The 23218-nt window shown below is 38.0% G+C and overlaps 2 protein-coding genes across 2 annotated transcripts; both read left to right on the plus strand.

Annotated features, from left to right (window-relative positions):
* Positions 1 to 289: 289 nt before the first annotated feature.
* On the plus strand, positions 290 to 4418 carry LOC145591044 (mitotic spindle checkpoint protein BUBR1-like). The gene is made up of 11 exons (XM_081647432.1): positions 290 to 767; positions 837 to 896; positions 983 to 1127; positions 1226 to 1383; positions 2688 to 2772; positions 2860 to 2926; positions 3018 to 3072; positions 3181 to 3349; positions 3461 to 3540; positions 3870 to 3944; positions 4024 to 4418. The coding sequence occupies exons 1-11, from the start codon at positions 523 to 525 to the stop codon at positions 4085 to 4087; spliced, it is 1203 nt and encodes a 400-aa protein (XP_081503558.1). The 5' UTR covers positions 290 to 522; the 3' UTR covers positions 4088 to 4418.
* Positions 4419 to 7509: 3091 nt separating this feature from the next.
* Positions 7510 to 21514, plus strand: LOC145591045 (chlorophyll a-b binding protein 7, chloroplastic-like). The gene is made up of 6 exons (XM_081647433.1): positions 7510 to 7712; positions 7793 to 7959; positions 8232 to 8378; positions 9489 to 9625; positions 19785 to 19873; positions 21049 to 21514. Exons 1-6 carry the CDS (start codon positions 7578 to 7580, stop codon positions 21343 to 21345), a joined length of 972 nt encoding a protein of 323 aa, XP_081503559.1. The 5' UTR covers positions 7510 to 7577; the 3' UTR covers positions 21346 to 21514.
* Positions 21515 to 23218: the final 1704 nt, after the last annotated feature.

A 23218-nucleotide genomic window follows, 5' to 3' on the forward strand; every position in this document is an offset into this window, starting at 1 on the left:
AATTAACAAAATATTGTAGAGTAGGTGGCTTTAGTCTATGGGCAAATGAATGAACCGCCAGGGGCACGTATGAGTGTTGGGTGAGAGAAATAGACCGTATTCATGTCTTTTTAGAGTAAAGATCAATTCTTTTCCGAACGCATACTTGTATAATTTGTTTTTTTTTTTTTTTTTTTTTTTTTTGCACAATAAGCAAAACTAATAAAATAAGCAATAAACCCCAAAAATAAGATTAGAAATTAGAGATACTAGGTTCGGGTCGGGTCATTTTAGACTTTTTATTAAAAAAAAATAAAAAAAAATGGAGGTCCAAAGGTGAAAGGCCCATATATACAACGATGCCTTCCAAGTCCCAACGGATCAATTGGATTAGAGAATTTGAATTGCAGAAAGTCCGCTTCTTTTATTTTCTCTCTCCTCATCTTCCTCTGTTTACTAGGTTTCGGTGTGATTGCTTTTCTTTCTTGCTCACCTCTTTCATATTCTCCATCATACTCTCTCTCTTTTCTCTGCAAAATTCTAATGGCGACCCAAGATCACCATGAAATTATGGACCCAGAATCCCAATTTCTGATGGAAATGCGCTTGAAATCGAAACGACCCCATCAATCTGAAGAAGATGAACAAGATGATGATGAATTTGAATGGGATAATTATAAGGAAAATGTTCGCCCTTTAAAACGAGGTCGTAATATCAAAATCTTGAATGAATCCCTTAAATCTCACTCTAATATTCCCCTCAAACATTCTCTTCTACTTAATCGAAGGTATTTACATTATCATTTGATTTTTTATACTTGATTCTACAATTTTACTTATTATAGTTTCTAATTTAGGAAATTGATTGCTGCCATTGATGAGTATGAAGGTGATGACCCACTTCAACCTTGGCTTCAGTGAGTACTCCTTCTATTTCAAAACCCTAGCTTTTGTTGGCAAATTGTGAAAGTGGATAATTGATATACAATAATGTATGATTCAGGTGTATTAAGTGGGTCCAAGAAGCGTTTCCGGCTGCCGGATACTCTTCTGGTTTACTTGTTATATACGAGCAGTGTGTTCGAACATTTTGGCATGATGATCGCTATCGTGATGATCTTCGTTATCTTAGTGTCTGGCTTGAATATGTATGTACTTTTAATCAATATGACCGAGTTATAGTTGCTAGGAGTTGTCTGAATTTGATTGTAGTACTAAATAGTTTTGTTGTGATTGGATTTTTCAGGCTGAAAATTGTGAGGATGCTGAAGTGATTTACAGATTTTTGGATGCTAATAACATTGGTCAATCTCATTCTGTATACTATATATCTTATGCTTTGTATATGGAATCCAAACATAAGATCAAAACTGCTAATGAAGTCTTCAATCGAGGCCTTTCGATGTGAGCCCTCTTATGCCTCAAGCTTTATACATTATACTCATTTTTGCATTCTAGCTTAGTTGGTTTTACACTACTAGCTTCATTGTCATTCCTATACAAGAGGATCATCAACGGAACACGTAGATTTTCGAGCTAACTTCCATCAAGAACTTGATTTCTTATGCTTATTTCTTATAGGATGGCTGATTGTTTTGACTGCAGTTGGTTAATCATACTTCAAATGCATTTTGGATGCTGCCTCACATTGTTTGTGAAAATAGGAAACTTTTATTGTTTTGTTGTTGAACTTGGGCTGCACAACTTTAAACAAAGTGGTCAGATATGATGATATTAATAACCCTTCAAATTTCATACTCGTTTTCCTTGATACTATTGACTTTTATGTGAGGTGTTGTGCTAGTCTTAAAAGGAGTTGTGGTATTTGGCTTATATTATGGTGTTGGATATCGTGCTTGGAACATGTAGTCATATATTGGAGCCTTGAGTTCAAACACATTTAGTTCTTGATTTTTTTGCTGTGACTGATATCATGACACTAAGCAGAAATAAGATAAAGATGGTGGTGGTTGTTTGGGGGAGATCAGGTGGGGTTATAAACATGATAATATGGACCATGTATGCAAGGAATATACTACATCGGATCACCTAGTGTTTGGGGGAGATCAGGTGGGGTTATAAACATGATAATATGGACCATGTATGCAAGGAATATACTACATCGGATCACCTAGTGTCCCAACACCTATACTTCAATGAACAACTGTTACAACCGCGGAGAATTTCCCACATCTGAAGGTATCATTCAGCTAATGTTTGGGGGACATCGGGTGGGGTTATAAACATGATTATATAGACCGTTTATGCCAGGGATATACTACATCAGATCACCCAGTGTCCCAGCACCTATACTTCAATGAACAACTGTTACAACTGTGGAGAATTTCCCACATCCTGAAGGTATCATTCAGCTAATGACAAAGTTTGAGGCTACTCATTTGACTCAGATTTGTGTTGTTTGTTATGAGATTTGTATCAGGTGTAATTTATTACCTTGAGTATTTCTTGAGAAATTTAAGAGAAAGATTACATGTCTAACTTAACCATATGGCTGCTAACATTAGAAGTTCGGTTAGAGTTGTTTTGCAAACTTGAGCACGTGCAATAGGATTGCCTTTTGCTTCACTATATAAACCCATTTGCATTTTAACCATTAGTATATCTGAAGCTTCTGCATGTATGTTCCCTGTAGATGAATGATTAATGGATAAGAGACATTCTGATTCAATTTTGTTTCCTATGCATAGAAATGCTCAGCCACATGAAAAGTTGGAAGCAGCTTACAGAAAATTTCTTGCTCGCTCAATGGGGAGATCTAAAGCTTCCATCGATGTATGGATTTTTACACTGTCAGTTTATGATAGCTTGTCATTTTTACGTAATGTTTATGTAAATTAGTCCTATCCTCCGCTCTTTCAGGAATATGTAACAGAGGATGGTCTATCAAATCGAAGCTTTGGGACTGTGCTGTCCAATGGAGAAAATAGTAAGCTTTTCAGCTGATCATAATAGAAGTGCCATCATTTATTTTTGCCCTCCCTTCCTTTCTTTGCTAAAAGATGTCCTTTGTAATCCAGGAAGATACCAAGCAGGAGCTGCAGAGAATGCCCGGAAAAGTGCCAAGGGAAATAAGTAAGCAAAGTTAATTGACATATGGCGAGTCAGTCTGGTCTGCTGATATGACTTAAGTGTGGTAAATTTACTGGTATGCAGAACTAACTTGTATTCTTATGATTTTAGGGGTGACGGATTATCTTTTGCTGTCTATAAGGATACAAACGTTGAGAATAGCTCCAGTCATCGGGTAGATATATCAAAAGTTGATACGAAACAGTGGGATAGTCTTGCCACTCATAAAGATAGAAACAAAGAAAACAAAGCAATCCCTGCAAAGTGGACATCATATAAGGTAATTATTGGACTTGCACTTAATATCTCAATTTCTGAAGATGAAAGGATCTGGCTGTGGATAAAACCTGGATAGATGCAGTAGCAAGATCTAACAATCTACCATGCACAGGTTATGCAGGGGCCCGGCAGTAGACTTGGAAGAGTTGCCACTCCTGCCATTGAGGTGTTTGTTGATGAGGAATGTTCTGAGTAAGTATTATAAATAAAGAAGTTTGTTAGTAAAGTGAACGGAGCTCATGTAAATTTTACCGAATAATTTCTCTATGGGAGCTGTTGTGTTATCACATTAATACCTCAGACATAAACATATTGCTGCTTGTAATATGATCGAATGTATCATTTATAAATCATAAAGTTCTTTATATTGTTTAGAAAATTTAAATTACACTGTAGGTTGGTTGCATGATCAGTAACTTGAAACTCCTAGAAGTTCTCTATTTTACAGTATGCTGTGGTTGCATGAGAAACTTGTAACTCCGCCTGGCAGCTTAATTTTTACCATCTTCTATCTCGTGCAGATTGCAACAAACTAATGATTCTCAAAACATTACAAATTCCCAATTGAAGGACAGAGATGAAGTTAACCTCAAAAGGTATGTTTTCTTAAACTGCTATTGAAGTATGTTTGATTTGGCATTCCAAATTGATCATAACAGAAATACTGTCTTGCAGAGAAACTGAATTACTCAAGGAAAACCCGCTTCGCAACTTTCCTGCTAGCAGTTTCCCTCGATGACTCAAGTCCTACACTATTTCAGTATGCTCTCAATCTTTGGAGAATCTGGAGAAGGGAACAACAATTTTCCTAGAGCACTTCCATTTTTAAGGGTGAAATCTTGTATCTTTCCTCTTTGTATAACACATGTCTACATCATACGACATAAACCATCTCTATTGTTTGTTGTTTAAAATTCAAATAATGTTGTAATGTGCATCAAATACAGTTTGTACCAAGGCTTTGTACTTGATCTTTCTTTTTTATCGAGAAAATCACAAGGATACTGATTAGGTTTGAAAAGCCGCGAAATATGTACTGTTGTTACCTGTTTGTTTGTAATGCAAGATTGTAAGTCATTCACCTGATATTTTGAATTTTGATTTGTTAAAGTTACTGCTTGTCAAATGAAAGTAGCAAGCTTCCTACAGATTTCCAATTGGTTGTAACTTTGTAAGTTGTAACAAATGTATGGGATTTTTGAGTGGGTTTTGTGGTGGGTGGGTGTTGCCGTTTTGGAATACGGAGTTATTGGGTGGGTTAAGTGGTGGATATGTGGAATTGTGGGTAGTGGTGGAATGCTTAGTGATAATAATAGGCTTTGTTCTCTTCGCCTTGAAATAAGAATATTCAGTACAGATAATTTTATTTCAACCAAAAAAATTTCAGTTTAACAAGAATAATTTTTAATTAGTAAAAGTTAATAGCTTCAAAGAGCAAATATACTAGGGAATCAATAAAAATTAGTTTGAATTAGTAAAAATAATTTAAGTTTAATAAAATTAATATCAAGTCAACATAAGAAGGTGAAGAAAACAGGGCTTTATAACTTTATAAATAGATTAGGTAATGAAGTATTATCTACTCATCCAAAGATGTTCATTAGTTATTGACTTTAGTTTCACAATTACACTTATACCTTGATTAAGGTTAAATCCAACCACAAAATTCAAACATGTTTTTGGGTTAAAATTTAACTATAGTCAACGTCTTTTAATTTTTTTTAAAAGAATGTTGATTGCAGTTACAGATACGGTTAAAACTTATCCGCAGTCAACCTTTTAACTTTGAACTTAACCCAAATAATAAAATATGTATTATCTAACCCAATGATTGGGTAATGTTTTTTTTTTAATTATTATTTTTATTATTTTTGACTACAGATACGGATAAAACTTAACCTTAGTCAGTCTCTTAATTTTCAACCTAACCTAAGTCAAAAACTAACTATGTATCATCTAACCCAATCAGGCCCGTCTTATACTCGGATTTTTCTCATGTGGAACAGGGCCCCCAAAAGTCAGGGGCCCAAAATTTAGAAAATCTGGTTCTCAACATTTAACAAAAAAAAAAAAAAAAAAAAAAAAAAAAAAAAAAAAAAATCTCTTCACTCCATTTTTGATATTTCCCGTAAAACAAGCTTACCCTATTTCCAAACAAAACTCAACTCTCCTACTCTTCTTTCTTTTCCAATTAATGCTTTTGACTTTAGTTTTTGAATTTCTAAATAAAATTAAACTCTTTTAATTATATCTCTTAAATGGTACTGTAATTCGTTTTTTTTTTTTAATGGTGGTAATTCATTTAATTGTACCAGTTTACCACTTATTTTTTTTTTTTTTTAGAAAATTAAAGTAGTATAGGCAAAATTAAAAGAGTAATCTATTCTCAATTGTAAGGTCTCTTTGGTACATTTTGAATACTTTCTCCGTCTCGTAATTATTTATTTTTGTTTATTGTCTCATTGAATTATTGATACTCCATAGTATTAAAAACTTAGTAATATTAAATTATTAAGGCTCTATATCTTGTAAAAATAGTCATGTAATAATAATGTTTATTACCTTAAAATATTTTAGGGCCCAACTTTTGTAATTAGAACAGGGCCTCCGAATCGCCGGAGACGGCCCTGAACCCAATGATTGGGTATTTATTTATTTATTTATTTATTTTTTGATTGGGTAATGTTAGTTGAGTATTGTCATGTCTTGAGTTATTATATAAGATTAAAAATTATATGGAGTATGTATAATTCAAGACCCAAGCTTCCCTTAGTTAAATTTTATTTTTCAATTTTTCATTCATTTGTTTGCAAAAGTGAATATGAAATATGATATAATGACATACATAGTTTAGTAGCAAGACATCTAATTTCAAAACTTGAGGTTTTTTAGCAATGAATGATGAAGAGTGCTAAGCAGCAACTAGACTTCATTTGGGCACCTTTTTTATTTTTCGCCTTTCTTTTAATCATCCCTATAATTACTCCTCATCACGTGACCTTTTCCTGTATTGTATTGAACTTATTTAAGTGCTTGTTTGGATTAAAAAAAATGTGAAAAGTGAAATCGATACACTGGTTATTCGTTTAGTTGACAAAAAAAAGAAGTAAAAATTCACAAGAGTTTAAACTTATCACAAGGAAAATAAATTACCAAGCACCCGCGATTACAATAATCATGTAAATCTCATATTCAAATGTCGCCAACCAAACAACTTAGCCATATTATTGGGAATCGACTAAGGGAGATTACTTCCTATCAATATTGTTCCCAACCAAACAACTTAACAAAGCTACTCGGGTTTTCAAATGATTTCTCAAAAACCTTGCTTTCATAAATTTCTACTTTCCCCCCCCCCCCCTAATTGTGTTAATCATCAATTAAAATATAAAGTAATTGCTTGAAATAATTGCTTGCGTGAGTTTTTTTAGAAATTCTACCAACAAGTGTAGTCCAATAAGTTATGATTTGTTGTTTTTGTTTGAACAACCGAACAACACAAGTCCATTTTGTTGCGTCCCTAGGAAAGTCGTCTCCCACACAGTCAAAGTGATCAAACTAAATTTGCATTTTCTTCAATATGTCAATTAGAGCTGCTCAACTGATAGCAGGCTTGAAACTACTTCCGCTCCTTTTCAAATCCTTATCTATTTTCCATTTCAACACAATACTATAGTAGATCTCAATTTTCCATGTAAAAAATAAAAGACCCCCATTAAAATAACCCATTAACTAATACAAACTATAATAGCAAATTCTCCATCTATTTACGTCACCTCTCACAAGGTCCATGAATCATGATTCTTCCATCCACGACCCACCCACCCCCCCTCCCCCTAATTGATAAAGTCATGTAACATTTTTATTTTATGTTTGTATGACCTTTTTATTTCATGTAACCCTAAAATACTCTGTTTGTCCCTTTATTTATGATTCATTTAACTTTATGCGATATCCAAGACACGTATTAAAACATTTATATCTCAATTTTCCTATACGTAAAAATTATAAAGGGTAGAAAAAAAATTATAATAAGATGAACCAAACAAGATCGCACATCGCTGTATTTCCTTTGATGTAACAATAATTTACAATCAAAGTTATCAAAGTCTAACCGTCCTTTTGATAATGGGGGCAACACAAATATGGACTGAGGGAGTAACTATTCACACTAGTAATAAATCTTAAGAGTATTAGTGTGTGTGACACGACTCCATATATTCATAGTTATGGCTCTAGTAATCCAACCATATACTCGCACTACTCCTAAACCTTTGATTGAATTTTCTGGACATGTAAATCATCATCTAAAGCTTCAACCCAGTATTTCATGGCGTCGTCAACCTAAAGCTTCATGGCAAGAGGTTAGCCGTTAAACTCCTTTTCAAAATTCAAATTAATTCATCATTTTCACAATTAATTGTATATTTGATTAATTTTGCAGGTTGCAGGTGTATTGGTTTTCTCAGCAATTCCTTTTACGGCAGTCAAAGCCTTTGCCAGCAGTCCTTTTGCTGTTACTCTCCAGAAACGTCTTTTACAGCAGAAATTATCCGCTGCCGAAGAATCTATTCAGCGCAATAGGCTTGCTCAATTGGCGCGCAATCGCAGGTTTTATGCTTCTCTTTCTTATATTTGGCGCCAATTTTGTTGATTGATATAGCGCGAATTTTGTTGATTGATTTAGCTCGAATTTTGTTGATTGATTGTGCAATTTAGGGTTTAGATATCATTCAATTGGTTACTCTACTTATTTATTGGGGTTTATGCTTGTATAATCTAATGTAGTTCTAGTTTGATAGAAATAGCATTAAACTTAATGCTTGATTTGTGAAATTAATTTCCTTTTTGATGGTTGAAGTAAGGCTTTGTAATATATGCAGTCGTTGGTATGGAGGAGGACGACCGCGATGGCTTGGTCCAATACCTTTTGAATATCCATCGTATCTTACTGGACAACTTCCTGGAGATTATGGTTTTGATCTTGCTGGTCTTGGGAAGGATCCTGATGCTTTGCTAAGATATTACAAGTATTGTTCTTTGCTTATTTTCTTATTGAAATTATCTGTTTGTTTTATCTTACTATATGTACTAGTTGGTAATATTGGTATGCAATGTTTGCCTATCTGTTGGATTGTCGGTTGTGTTATTTTGTAGTAATATACAAGTGATCCATATGTCTGTTTTTGTTGTTAGGTATTGGTAGAGTAATAATTAAAGCGTAGAATCTTAAGTTGTATATGCGTTATCACTCATTTGTTAGTATCAAGTTATCAACTCTACTTAAGGTGTGATTGTGCCTAAGTGTCACGGTCCGGGAGTTTGGGCCCCGAAACGTGCGGTGCGCTCTAGCCTTTTGGCGGCAAGAACGCTAGCCTTGAGCGAAAGAGGGGCTTGTGAGCACAAAGCAACATAAGCGGGCAATAGAATCTCAGGAGCACTCGCGTCTATCTGGGCGACGGAGTGCGGGTGGTCGGGGTTTGTGACGGCCGATACTTCAAAGCGGGCACAAGTGGGTCCGAAGCACGAGTCCTTAGCGCATCAAGTTGGGTTGGAGGGGAGCTAATATGCAAGTAAGACACAATATCTATAAAGGTCTAACAACAAACAAGCATAAAAGCAAGACAACACTTGGTAGAAGGTTTTAAGATTTCATTAATCATTCGCCCTCTAAAGAGGTTAATGTAGTACATGCATAGAATCCCTAGTGAACACTGAACTGACAGTAACACAATAATGGGACATAAGGCCTAGAAAACATAAACTAAACTCTAAGAAAGCATCTAAAGGGAAACAAATACATCAAAAGGAGTTGGATTCTAACACTAAGACTAAGTTTAGGTACTTTGTGCATCTATGTATATGCTTGTGTTTCTACCCTATCAGACTTAGTTTTGGTGTTATCGACACAAAGTCATAATGGTAACACAAATTATATGTAACATCATAGACTTGTTCAGTCATTACCTTTGTGCCAAGGTTACGACCACATCCTCTCTAAGATAGAGAGACAAACAACATAATCTTTCTCTGATAATCTCTAATCATTTAAGCCACCTCTAATAGTCATTGTATGCCATTGACCAATTGACCAGCTTAGCCTAACCATCTTTAATCATGTCTGTTGTTGTCATGTGCAGCTTTGAGATACTCCATGCTCGCTGGGCTATGCTTGGGGCTCTTGGTGCTCTGATTCCAGAAATACTGGATCTTAGTGGAGCTTCTCACTTTGCTGAACCTGTCTGGTGGAGAGTTGGTTACTCAAAACTTATGGCAAGTCTCTTGATCCACAAGCATCACTTAAGTTTCATTTTGAGTATTATATTTATCTAAAGAGAAACCAAGGAATCATTAATTGGATTTTTCCTTAAAATATAGAGCAGTGCTTATAGGACACTTCATAATATACTACATACTCCTTTCTGCCAGGAGGCCCAAGACTAAAATATATTTCAAATTTGAGCAAAATAACAAACTGTATGTGTGAAATTATCATGTACTGCTAGTCTGCTACGCCCTTTTTTGTTTCACAGTTGAGAACTGAAAGGAAAATTATAGCCTCAAATATGATACAAAGACTGTCAATATATAATGTTGTGTGATTCAACAGTGTAGTGTATTAAAATTAGTGAATGCCTTCATAGTTTAAAACAAGGCGAATTGAGTATCTACCCTTTTCGATGTTCGTCTTGAAAGCACAAAATTAAGGTGACAATTTTTTATTCTACCGAAGGAAGCACCCCCTTTCCTGTGGGGAGGTTGGAAACAAAATTGCCTGAAATATCTTTTTTGACATGATCAATTTAGGACCTTATTATACAATATGCTGTTATAGTAAAGCACAAGAATAAATCTGTTTTAGACTTGTGTTTGTTACTTGTTTGTAACTATCCTCTTAAGATAGGAAGAAAACCTAAATATGTGGGTTGCTGGTACATGAAAAGCCTCTTGGACTTTGGGTGTTGAGAATTTTGTTGGAGACTAAAGAGGCAGAATTATGATTTGGGGTGCATTGCTTTTCAGATTCATGCAGTAAGTCATGGACTACTGTGGCATCTACCATTGTCTGAAACTGCAATATCCTCTAGTGAACCTTTCTGAACGTAAAAAGAAAATACTCATTGATGAGGGGTGAGTTTGGCTTCCTATAGACAGCAGTACCATGGTGGGGCATCATTTGGTGTAGTGCGGCGATGGGGAATCCAAACTGAGTCCATAGAATACCTTTGGTGTGGGACTCAAGTAGGAACATATGGGCTTATAATGCTCTGTTAGCCAATGGAGCTACAACTTGGCATGGGTTTTGATGCCCTTGACACGTTTCAAGGGGAATGTTATTGTATGTGAATAGAGAGTTTGGGACTTGTGTCTTATCAATACAGTTTTTCAAGTATGTTGTATGTTGGAGGATGCATGGGATATTGAGATATTGCTAGGGAGCACTAACAATGGCAACAAATAAGAAGAAAATGATGATTATATTGATAAGATGAGAATTACAACAAATCAAATGAAAAATCCACTTTCGTGAGGTGGATTCTCTCCGAATGTGAGCTTTCGAGAGACTTACTCTCTCCCAATAACAAGCCACACAATAATCAACATATCCTCTTTCCTCCTGATGAGACCTATTTATAGTAAATCCTTTCTAACGAACCTCTAGCTTATTCCCCAAGTTACTACTAATAGATTATGACTAAGATACCCTTCCTCTAAATACTGATTACTTGCATTACCCGTCGCCTAAACTTTCACCTTGTCCTAAATGTGAATAGTAGTCGACACTTGATTCCTGGCAGTGGCATAAGGCTCCTTATCAGTGAGGTTTTGTTCATCCTTCAATGGTAGAGTTAAGGAAAAACTATTCTGGTACCTACCATGGAATGATACAAAGAGTAGGATGGGAGAGTTGGAGGCATAATATATTGGTTTGTGGCCTAAGGATGGAGAATAGGCCTGGTGGAGTGTTTAATGTTGGAGTTAGAATTTTGTGGGCTAGATGAATGGGTGAGTAGGTTGGGGCTAATAAATGGATTATGAGAAAGGGTGCTAGGTTGGGTTGTAAAAAGAATGGAAAGTTGATATCTAGGAGTTGTAAAATGGGCCTATTGTCATTAATCCTAGCTGTTTGACTTTCTTCAGCTTTAAAAGAATTGTAAAATGGGCCTATTGTCATAGAGCTCCTAAGTGCCTAGGGAGTGCTCTACTCTAGAATGTTCTAACCTCCTCAAATGGAGGGTCCTAGAACCTAGCCTATTCTATACATTTCTGATTTACATCTCTTATGTACAATGTTCTGGATAATTCTACACTATAGTCCATAGAGAATATACAAGATTACCCTAGAAAGTTCTAGAACCTTGTAGTGCAATCTAGACACTCGTGGGGCCTATCTTCGATAACCGACTTCATTATTATCTTCATTGGGCCTAAAAACGGTGGACCCCCAAGTTTAGGCCCATTTGGGCTCCCAAATGACCCATTATTGTGTTATTGTCTTTGGGGTGTTCACTAGGAGAACAACCCGCTAAATAAAGCTCTATAGGGGGAAGGTACTAACTAGCACCTATGGGCATTTCCCTTGGCCCAAGCTGGTGCCTAGTGCCCATACGAACACAATGATGCTTCCAAGGGTGTGAGGACTTGAGCCGTGACATGCTTCCCCACCTAAGTATTGACGACCCCCTCAAGGCCTTCCATCGAACTCCGCGATCTTGCCCATGAATTGCCATAGGTCCACCTCTCGTTCCCATGATGCCTCGCTATATGGAAGGCCTTTTCTTCGGACAAAGATACTCCTTGGTACGCCCCTTCTTCTAATGACCCTTTTTGTCTCAATCATCTCGATGTCCCGATCGTACGACGCAGCTACTGTTGTTGGTTGTTGGCGCCCGTTGAAACTCGCCCCTAGAAGGATCTTCTTAGTCATCATGATAGGGCTTCAACAAACTTACATGGAACACCGGATGAATCTTAAGCTTGGACGGTAACTTAAGCTTATAAGAAACTTTCTTGACCTTGCAACGATCTGCACTCTAAGAACAACTAACCAAGAAGACAAGTTCGAATAATGGAAGAGGAAAGTTGATTGATTGAAGGATTAATAACCAAAAGGTTAACAAGTGAATGACTTTAGGCCATTAGTCTCCAAGAGTTCTCATACATAAGTTTCTGGATGATTTCTCCTTTCTAAGATTACTACTACTTATACTACTTTGCACTCACAAGTCATGACAATGACCCTTAATTGCTACATTTACTACTCCTTATCCTCCTCCTAAAAGCACCTAACAAAAGCTAGCTAATAAGCCAAAGAAAGCAGACTGCAGTAGCTGAAGGGGCAGAGCTTGTAACTTTTGTGGGTTGGTGGTGTCTCCCTACTGCTGATTTTATCCTGGTTCCTAGTCCCCCTTGTCCCCATTGTCTTCGACGGTAGTGTAACGTATATAGGGATGGCAACGGGTCAGTCGGAGCGGATTATGCTAAATCCGACTCCGACCCGACAGGAAAGGCCGACTCCGACTCCGACTCCGACATTCGACTCCGACATTCGACTCCGAGACTCCGACTCCGACTCCGAGTTTTTTTTCGTTATTCGATATACTTTAAGAAATTAGGCTATTTGGGCCTTTACAACCCACACCCAATGCCACCATGACCCACACAAAAATCCACTATCTATTGGAGTCGGAGTCGGATTTTTTTCTCGAATTTTTTGTAGGATCCGACTCCGACCCACCTCCGACTTGAAGTCGGATTATTTTAACGGAGTCGAACTCGAATTACTTTTTTCGCGGACACGGAGCGGATTTTTTTACCTCGGATCAGGACGGAGTAGGGTCGGATCCGAACTGGATTGCCATCCTTAAACGTATAGGAGGTGTAGTACAGACACATGGTGACCAGTGGTTCATTGCAAACCTTCTTAATGACGAGGAAAGGACCCTCGTACTTCTGCACAGGGCCTTTGTGCACTTTGCGGAAGACTTTGAACGGTTAGGACAGCAACTTCACCATGACAAGGTCACCAACTTGAAACTCCAATGGGTGCCCGTGCTTGTCAGCACATTTCTTCATTTTCTTCGACGCCTTGTCCAAGTAAGTCCTTGATATATCCAACTGTTCCTGCCACCCTCGTGCTAGCTCGTCCAAGTATGATGCTACTCCTTGCGGCGTTAAGGGCCGTTGGCCCACGACCAACACGAAAAGGCTTTTGCCTGTTGCCAGACCGCTTAAAATTGAATGAGAATTGGGCAATATCCATCAGCTTGGCCCTATCCCTTTGTTTGACATTAAAAGAGTCCATCAAATAAAGCGCTCCAGCAATGCATTCACCCTCTCGATCTGCCAATCGGGGTGAAAAATTGTGGAGAAATAAAGACCTAACTTGAACAACTCCGTCCAAAATTTTGCCGTAAATCTTGGATCACGATCAGTAATGCCCCTTCTAGGTACGGGTGCTTATCGAGCGAGTCGATCGCGAGCTAATGTGTGCTCGACTCGTGATCGAAAATCATGGCTCGTGCTCGACTCGTGATGATTACTCGTTAAGCTCGTTAGGTCACTGCTCGACTCTGCTCGCTTATTTTTTTTATAGCTCAACTCGGCTCGTGACTCGTTAAGCTTTGATTGCTCGAATCAGCTCATAACTCAAAAACTCAATGTTCGGCTCGTAACTCGTTAAGCTCGATTGCTCAATTAAATCTACTTGTCTAAATTTTTTTTTCTCTTTTTAAGTAACTTAATAATTATTTCATATTTTCAACTAATACGAAGTATAGACTACTTATTTTTACATATACAAGTACAGTTTTATAAAAATTACCGAATGAAATCTAAAGTTAAAAATGAAGTATAAATTCAAATTCATACATAATAAACAATTTACAATTAGAACATCAAATTAAGTAATACAATAATGATCACATAATCAAAGAATATTAATACAGAAAACCATTCTTTTCCTCAATTTGTCTTTGGTTGCAAATCCTTACTCCAGTCTTCTCCAATATCCTACAAAACAATGTATTCAAATCCAAATTAATAAATACGAAGTATTAAACTTATATATTAAAAATAGAATATACATTAGGCTAAAACAAAACATAAAATAATTGAGAAATTTATGAGTTGATCTATTAATAAAAAATACAGAACATAAATTCGGCTTAAATGGGCTAGCATAACTAGATCTACTGGAAACGCCCAACTTAATTGTAAAATTCGGCTAAAAATCGCCCAAATTAATCCTTAAATTTCTCAAGAACAAAAAATTGTCCAACTTTTTGAATAAATTTAATCAATAATCTAATAAAACTACTAGAACAACTACAAATCTATAAGAAAAGAGAGTAATAAGGCAAACTTGCCATATTAGAAGCTTGTTTATTCCTTGTTAAAATTGTCTTTTAGTTGATCTTGATCCTTCTTCAATATTCTTTATGAGCTTATTACTTTAGAAGTTGAGATTTGGAAATAAAAGAGAAAAAAGAGAGGAAAAATCTAAAGGAGGAGGAGTTGGCGGCTAGGAAGTGTCTAGGGTTTATTTCAGTGAATGAGTTAGGCCAAGTGAGTAACTAGTAGTGTAGTACAAAAACTACTAGTACTAGTAATAACGGAAGAGTGACTTACCACTTTTTTTTCCTTTTTTCTTTTTTCATTTTATAATTATATAATTTTGTATGTCACGTTTTAATTTATTTATTTCTTACTTTTTTTTTATAAATATTTCTATAATATTTTAATAATATTAATTGTTATCGAGCTGCTCGCGAGCTTATCGAGTCGAGTTATACCTTGCTGGACTCGTGCTCATTAAGGTTTTGAGTCGAGTCGAGTGACTTGCACCCATTGTGGCTGCCTTCAGTGGGTTTGGCTCCCCCACCTTTCTCTTTGCCATAGTTGGGTGTCAAATCTTTGTGTCTAAGTGGGATAATTTTAGTCGACATGTGCTCAAGGAGTGCCATGATTCAATTTAGGCTGTCACAACTCGAGTCCCCACACCCTCAAAGGCAGCGTCATCGTCAAATGGGCACTAGGCAACACATCGGGCCAAGGGAGATGCCCATGGATGCTAGGAAGCACCTTTCCCCTATATTAGCTCAGGGGTTGTTTTTATAGTGAACTCCCAATTGACAGTAATGCAATAATGGGCCATTAGGGGCCCAAAAGAAGCCCAAACGGGCTGAAACTTGGGGGTTCTACTGTTTTTAGGCCTAATGAAGATGATGGTGAAGTCCGATTTTGGAGATGGGCCCACGATATTTTAGATTGCACTACAAGATCCGACACTAGGGAGTTTCTAGAATCTTCTAGACCACGTCGGCTAGGAAGGACTCGATCTTTTCCTTCATGGAGGTCAGCTCCTTCATGAAAGTGTCCTTGAGTTGAGTCATCTCCGACCGAATAGCATTGGCCATTCGATTGACGAGGAGCCGAGTATCGTCTTTCATCTCCGCAGTGGACTCTTGGACCCTCGTCTCGAGCCCTTCGACATCTGTTTCGATACTGTCCACCCTTCCTTGGAGTTCGCTAACACTATCGGCAACTTGAAAGGCTGTCATGATGATCAACTATAGCGCACTCCAAGGAAGTAACCTTCTCATCAAGCAACGAAGTTCGACTGACCTTCTTGCTTGTTTATGATTCCTCCGTAATAGACCCAATGTTCTTCTGTGTTGCCATTGCTTACCCTGCACTTAACCTCGTATGCAGCAACAAGCTTGACTACGCAACAGATTGTCCCCACGATCAGCGTTGCTTTACGTGTTACGTGCTAACTATTTTCCCAAGTCTTGTGCACGCATCCTACTAGAATCACCCCCTTAGACTCTAGTCAAGGATCCCCAAGTATTTTAGCAAAGCTAAGTACGATGCTTCATAGTTAAGTGTGGAAAGCTAGTGAGTAACTGTGTATGCAAGCAAGAAAGAGAACAAGAGAGATTGCTTAAAGATTGCTTTGTATTACTTCAGAGAACTTTACACTTGTGTGAATGATGTACAAATAAGGGGGAAGCTCCCTATTTATAGGACTCCCAAAAGTCTAGAGGATTCTACTCTAGAAGGTCCTAACCTCCTCAGATGGAGGGTCCTAGAACTTGGCTATTCTAGCTAGTTCTACACAAATCTGATTTACACCTCTCTAAGAACAATGTCCTGAAAAGATCTAGATTACTCTAGCTTATAAAAAGTGTACAAGATTGTCCTAGAAGATTCTTGAAGCTCTCGGGTTTCGGACCTTGTAGTGCAATCTAAAACGTTGTGGGCCCATCTCCAAAATCAGTTTTCACCATCATCTTCATTAGGCCTAAAAACGGTGGATCTCCCAAGTTTCAACTTGTTTGGGCTTTATTTGGGCCCCTAATGGCCCATTATTGCGTTACTGTCAATTGGGTGTTCACTAGGAAAACAACCCCTTGAGCTACTATAGAGGGAAGGTGCTTCTTAGCACCCATGGGCATCTCCCTTGGCCCGACTGTTGCCTAAAGCCCATTTGACGATGATGCTGCCTTTGAGGGTGTGGGGACTCGAGTTGTGACAGCCCACATTGAATCATGGCACTCCTTGACCACATGTCGCCTAAGATTATCCCACTTAAGCACAAAGATGTGATACCTAACTATGGGAAAGGGAAAGGTGGGGGAGCCAAACCCACCGAGCGCAGCCACAATAGGGGAAAATCATTCAAGAAGAAGGACAAGGATAAGAATAAGGAAAAATCTTCGGATGGCAAAGCAAAGCGAAGCAAGGCTACTTCTTGTGCGGAGAGCCCACTGGCTCAAGAGTGCTCACAACGTCAAAAACTTTCACCTCAGACCGATGGGCAGATCGAGAGGGTGAATGCGTCGTTAGAGCTTTATCTAAAACACTTTTTTTTAGTGCCAATCAAGGGATTGGGCCAAGCTGATGGGTATTGCCCAATTCTCATTCAATTTGCAGCGGTTTGAGGCAATGGGCAAGAGCCCTTTTAGTTGGTCGTGGGCCAACAACCCTCGACACTGCAAGGAGTGTCATAGGGCTACATTGTTAGCTTCCCCACCTCATACAAGCTAGCATGAGGGTGGCTTGAACGGTTGGACATATCAAGGGCTTACTTGGACAAAGCGTCGAAGTAGATGAAGAAGTGGGCGGACAAGCATAGACACCCATTGGATTTTCAAGTTGGGGACCTTGTCATGGTGAAGTTGTTGCTGCAACTGTTCAAAGTCTTCCGCAAGGTGCACAAAGGCCTTGTGCAGAAGTACGAGGGTCCTTTCCTAATCTTCAACAAGGTCAGGAAAGTTTCTTATAAGCTTGAGTTACCGCCTAAGCTAAGATCCATCTGGTGACCATATAAGCTTGTTGAAGCCCTATCATGGTGACTAAGAAGATCCTTCGGGGGCGAGTTTCAACTGGTGCCAACAGCCAACAACATTAGTGATGTCGTACGATCGGGACATCGAGATGATTGCGGCAAAAAGGGTCATTAGAAGAAGGGTCGTACCAAACTATAACGAGTATCTTGTCTAATCCCAGATAGTGAGGCATCATGAGAACGAGAGGTGGACCTATGGCAATTCAAGGACAAGATTGCAGAGTTCGATCGATGGATGGGCTTGACGGGGTCGTCAATACTTGGGTGAGGGAGCATGTCACGACTCAAGTCCCCACACCCTTAGAAGCATCATTATGGTTGTATGGGCGCTACACAATAGCTTGGGCCAAGGGAGATGCCCATGGGTGCTAGTCAATACCTTCCTCCTATAGAGCTTTATTTAGCTCAGGGGTTGTTTTCTAGTGAACACCCCAATGACAATAACATAATAATGGGCCATTTAGGGGCCCAAATGGGCCTAAACTTGGGGGTCCACTGTTTTTAGGCCCAATGAAGATGATGGTGGAGTCGGTTTTCGAAGATAGGCCCTACTAAGTGTCCATATTGCACTACAAGGTTCGAGAGACGTCCGGATGCTTTTAGAACTTTCTAGGGTTATTCTCGTATGACAGCTGGATTCCTAGAATTTTCTTTGCTTCCCCTTTAATTTTTATCTAGACCCCACCACCTAACTACCCCTTCACTTACCTTTGTCTTTTTTTTTTTTTTTTTCCTACATGTCCCCCAACCTATTTTCCTCCCTTTTCAACTATTATAGTTAGTTTTAGTTTAGAATTAAGTCCATTTTTTAAAAAAAAGTATACAAGAATATAAAATTTCTAAAAAATATGAGAAAATTAATTATAAAAATGCATAAAACTTAAAATTATAACTAAAAAAATTATTGCGCGACAACCGCAATGAAGTCCATGAACATATGATCAACGCATCAATTCCGTTACTGAATTACTGTGACTGTTTCTGCTATCGCGATTGAACCGCATTTTCGAACCATGACTTGCTTTTGGAGAGCACCTAAAGCATCCATCCTACCATTGATGGCATGAGGTGATTGCTGCTGGTTTATTGTGCAGATATATTGGGAACATGTCCAGTTGAATAGTGTGAAGGATAATTAGGTGTTTTTGTAGTGAAACAAGTTGGTGAGACAATAGGAAATATGGATGTGGGGGTGAAGGGGAGTCTAGAATTGCGGTTGGTGTCATTAAGGGGTGTGGTTATGTTGCTCAAACTTAATTTTTTTTGTTGGACACAAATACTTGCGTAGGTGTTAAGACTGTCATAATTATCACGGAGTAGAATTTTGTGGGTACTTGAGGTGTAATGAATTATACAACCATACAAGCGAGTAACATAGGAAAAGGTGTTAAGACTTTGTCGCTTTTATAACGGAGTAGAATTATATGGATAATTGGATACTTTAAGTGAAATGAAATGTACAACAATACAAGCATGTAACATAGGAAAAGGTGTTGAGACTTTGTCATTTATATCACGGAGTAGAATTATATGGGTACTTGAGGTGAAATTAATTGGACAGCAATACAAGCGAGTAACATAGGGTGCATGTGTCATGATGGAGAAGGGAGGATTTTTGGTGAGGAAGGATGAAGTTGCTTGGCCTAAGCATTTGACAAGAGATTGCAAGGAAGTAATGGGGGTAGAGATCTGGTTCATGCTTTGTAAACTTGTTATACTGCTGAACCACCAACATTCAAAACTATTTCTTTTTCTAAATATTATAGACTTGAAACTGGTAATACAAAAGGGGAACTAAAGAGATTGATCCCGACCCAATTCATCATCTTCTCTAAGCAAGGGCGACCCCCCCCCCAAAAATAAAAAAAACCCAAGTGAATGTTGAAAGTCTTGAAACCATTCATGTCAATGCCCTTGCTGGCCTGTACAAATATGGTTTTTACTTGTGTACTGTAAACTTTGAGTTGTTACTCACTCATTTATAAGATAGTGCACATTTCCAACTTTTTGCCTTTGTTAATGCACTAAATTGTCCTTTCGGCTGCTGCTGCTGCTGAATAATTTTGTGAAATTCTTCAGGGAGAGACACTTGACTATCTTGGCATTCCAGGACTCCACTTAGCAGGCAGTCAAGGAGTAATTGTAATAGCGATATGCCAAGTCCTTCTTATGGTAACTTTTCTCAGTATGCCTTTGGTTTCTTCATTCCTTATAACCGGTCTTTCAATAACTTTATTGATGTTGAATCTTCTCTTCTATGTATTTTGAGGAGAATTAAGGTATCTATGTTGCAGTACTTTGGTTAATTACTGTCACCCCATCCTTAATGCTGTATTTAAACATGGTTCTCAAGAGGATGATGCACACCTAGTGTGAGAATCCACCCTAGTTTTCCATTATGAATATTTTTTTATATCATGGTTCTTAAGAGGGTGATGCACACCTAATGTTAGAACCCACCCTATCTTTCCATATTGAATACTTTTTCTTTTTGCTTTATAGGCCTTGAGTCATGCTTGTTAATTCTTCCTGTGTGCCGGCCTTTCAGTATGGCTGAACTCATGTTAATTCCATTATGACGTTTCTGCAGTTTAAGTTTACCTAGGAATATAAAATATCTTGTAATTAATCCTTTGTGGGGGATAATGATGCATAATTGAAATCGAAGCTTCACAACTGTAGCATTCTAGTTGTAGCTGTTGACTGTTTTAATTTAACCTGCATTGATTTCATGGTTGCCTCCACCTCTTAAGGAGTTAAGGATATGGTCTCCAGAGCTCATTTGAGCTTGGATAAGCAAGTCTTATTTAGTGTAATTCTAACCATAAAAATAAAATATATGAAAATGCTTAAATTATAATCAACAGTTTGATACCAAAATTCAAGTTTTCTGCGTTCGAAAAGGGGGAAGTTCCCAAGATATCTTGGGGTTGGGAATTACCTCTCATTGAATTCTGACAGTAGCCCCAGTTTTTCTTGTTTGGATTATATTAACAAATAGACTATTGTTGCGTTAATATGAGTGGAATACTGGAATGGGCCATTGTCACAGAAAACTCCTGTCTATAATTTTTAAACACAAGTACAAAGGCAAGTTGACTAGAGCTGTTTCTATATCCAATTATTGTAATGTCATCATGTTGGGCATTTTGATTTTTCGTTAAGTTGGCTGTATTTTGTTTATCTAGTAGTAAAAGTTCATCTGCTCTAGTTTCTTGATGGTTCACCATTTGCAATCTCTCGGTTCTGTATCTCCGCCCCCTCTTTGACTTCCTATTCAATGCCAATTGTTATTGTTCGCTTTTTGTTTGTATTGTAATATTATGTTTGTAACCTTTTTTGTGAAGGTTGGACCAGAGTATGCACGATATTGTGGAATTGAAGCCTTGGAACCCTTGGGAATTTTCTTACCTGGTGATATAAATTATCCAGGAGGAGTACTTTTCGACCCCTTAAATCTAAGTAAAGATCCTGTTGCTTTTGAGGAGCTTAAAGTGAAAGAGATGAAGAATGGCCGATTGGCGATGGTTGCTTGGTTAGGCTTCTTTATTCAAGCGGCTGTGACTGGTAAAGGACCTATAGAGAACCTTGTTGAGCACATCTCTGATCCATTGCACAATAACCTGATCTCGCTGTATATGTAATGTTTGGCGTCTGTATAGTGTAATTTTTGTATGTACATGTAAATCACATACTTCCTATCTCAAGAAACAAGTGACTAATAGTTTTCTGCTACAGTACAGGCTGCTGAGTAGTTCAACGTATATTTTGAATTTTTGCTTGAATGAGCAAAGAAAGATGATTGTCCTTTTAGCAGAAGCCTGGGTCATACAACCTATTGATTTGGTTTGGCTGAGTAAGACTGTATTTGGAGTCGTGTTAGTGCAAAAGATGCACAAGCTTGCTGCTATTTGCCAAGTTGGGAAGTTAATTTCCATCACACCTGTTCTTTGAGCTCGTCATGACTATGGGTGGCATGAAGCACGAGTTAATTTGATGTGTATCAAGGGGCAGAAGAATTAAAATAGCTTGTTCGTGAGCAATTCAAAGTGTGAATATATATAGAATTAGGTAGAAATTAGCTTAGCTTCCATTCATCAACACTGCCGAAATATATAATACAAATATCTCTAGACTCCTAGTCCTCAATGAATACGGAAACTAGAGAAGATAAGGAAATAGAAAAGATATCATGACAAGATAATTATTCTCCTAAATATATGATATTTCCTAAATATATTCTAATACCCCCCCCTCAAGTTGGAGCATTGGGATCGAAAATGCCCAACTTGGAAAGAAGGTTATCAAACTGTGCTTTTCCGAGTGCCTTTGTGAATATGTCCGCCAATTGATCTTTAGTAGACACATGTGACGGGGAAATTAAGCCTTCAGTAATCGCATCTCGAACAAAATGGCAATCAACCTCAATATGTTTCGTACGCTCATGAAACACAGGGTTCCTCGCAATATGCAATGCAGACTCACTATCACAGAACAATTTAATAGCTTTAGGATGTTGCACTCCCAAACTTAACAATAAGCCCTTGAGCCACTTTAATTCGCAAGTGGCGCCATTCATACACCTGTACTCCGCCTCTGCAGAAGAAGTAGAAACTGTAGGTTGCTTTTTAGTTTTCCAAGAAATCGGTGATTTTCCTAGAAACACTAGCCAACCTGTCAACGAGCGACGAGTTAAAGGACATGCTGCCCAATCTGAATCACACCATCCCTCTAAAGTGAGCTCACTATCCGAGCGCAATAATATGCCTTGACCCGGAGATCCTTTTAGATAACGAACGACTCTCAAGGCCGCCTCCCAATGTTCTATACGGGGTGCTTGCATGAACTGAGACAAAATGTAAACTGAGTAGGCTAGATCTGGTCGAGTGACCCCAAGATAAATGAGCCGTCCCACAAGACGACGGTAAGCCTCCGGATTCTGCAGAAATTCGCCACTAGCATGAGCGAGTCTGTGATTTTGTTCCATGGGAAACCCACTAGGCTTTGCACCCAATAAACCTGTTTCAGAAATAATATCCAGAGTATACTTTCTCTGACACAAAAATAATCCGGAAGAACTACGAGCCACCTCAATACCCAAAAAATATTTAAGGGAACCAAGGTCTTTCATTTTAAAACAATCACTAAGATATGCCTTGAAAGCTTTAAGTGCAGCGGAATCATTCCCAGAAATAATAAGATCATCCACATAAACTAAGACATTTATTTGAGTTTTGCCATTAGTATATGTAAATAAGGAATAGTCTGAATAGGATTGGATAAAACCATACCGTTTCAGGGCAGTTGTCAACTTCGCATACCAACAGCGAGGTGCTTGTTTCAAGCCATACAATGACTTACGCAACCTACACACCAAAGAAGGATCCGAGCTTTCAAACCCGGGGGGCAACTTCATGTATACCTCCTCTGCTAGATCACCATGTAAAAAAGCATTTTGTACATCCATTTGATGTATTTCCCAATTTTTGCAAGCTGCTATTGCGAGAAAAGCACGAA

This window comes from Chenopodium album, chromosome 18 (assembly GCF_948465745.1).
Source record: "Chenopodium album chromosome 18, dcCheAlbu1.1, whole genome shotgun sequence".
In the NCBI taxonomy this organism is placed as follows: domain Eukaryota; kingdom Viridiplantae; phylum Streptophyta; class Magnoliopsida; order Caryophyllales; family Amaranthaceae; genus Chenopodium; species Chenopodium album.

Bases quoted from the DNA above. Each gene is read 5' to 3' on its own strand.
- LOC145591044 (XM_081647432.1), top strand. From the start codon at position 523: ATGGCGACCCAAGATCACCATGAAATTATGGACCCAGAATCCCAATTT. The intron at 1,384-2,687 runs GTGAGCCCTCTT...TCCTATGCATAG, and splicing joins TTCAATCGAGGCCTTTCGAT to AAATGCTCAGCCACATGAAA. The intron at 3,350-3,460 runs GTAATTATTGGA...TACCATGCACAG, and splicing joins CAAAGTGGACATCATATAAG to GTTATGCAGGGGCCCGGCAG.
- LOC145591045 (XM_081647433.1), top strand. From the start codon at position 7,578: ATGGCTCTAGTAATCCAACCATATACTCGCACTACTCCTAAACCTTTG. The intron at 7,713-7,792 runs GTTAGCCGTTAA...TTAATTTTGCAG, and splicing joins CTAAAGCTTCATGGCAAGAG to GTTGCAGGTGTATTGGTTTT. The intron at 9,626-19,784 runs GTCTCTTGATCC...TTCTTCAGGGAG, and splicing joins TTACTCAAAACTTATGGCAA to AGACACTTGACTATCTTGGC.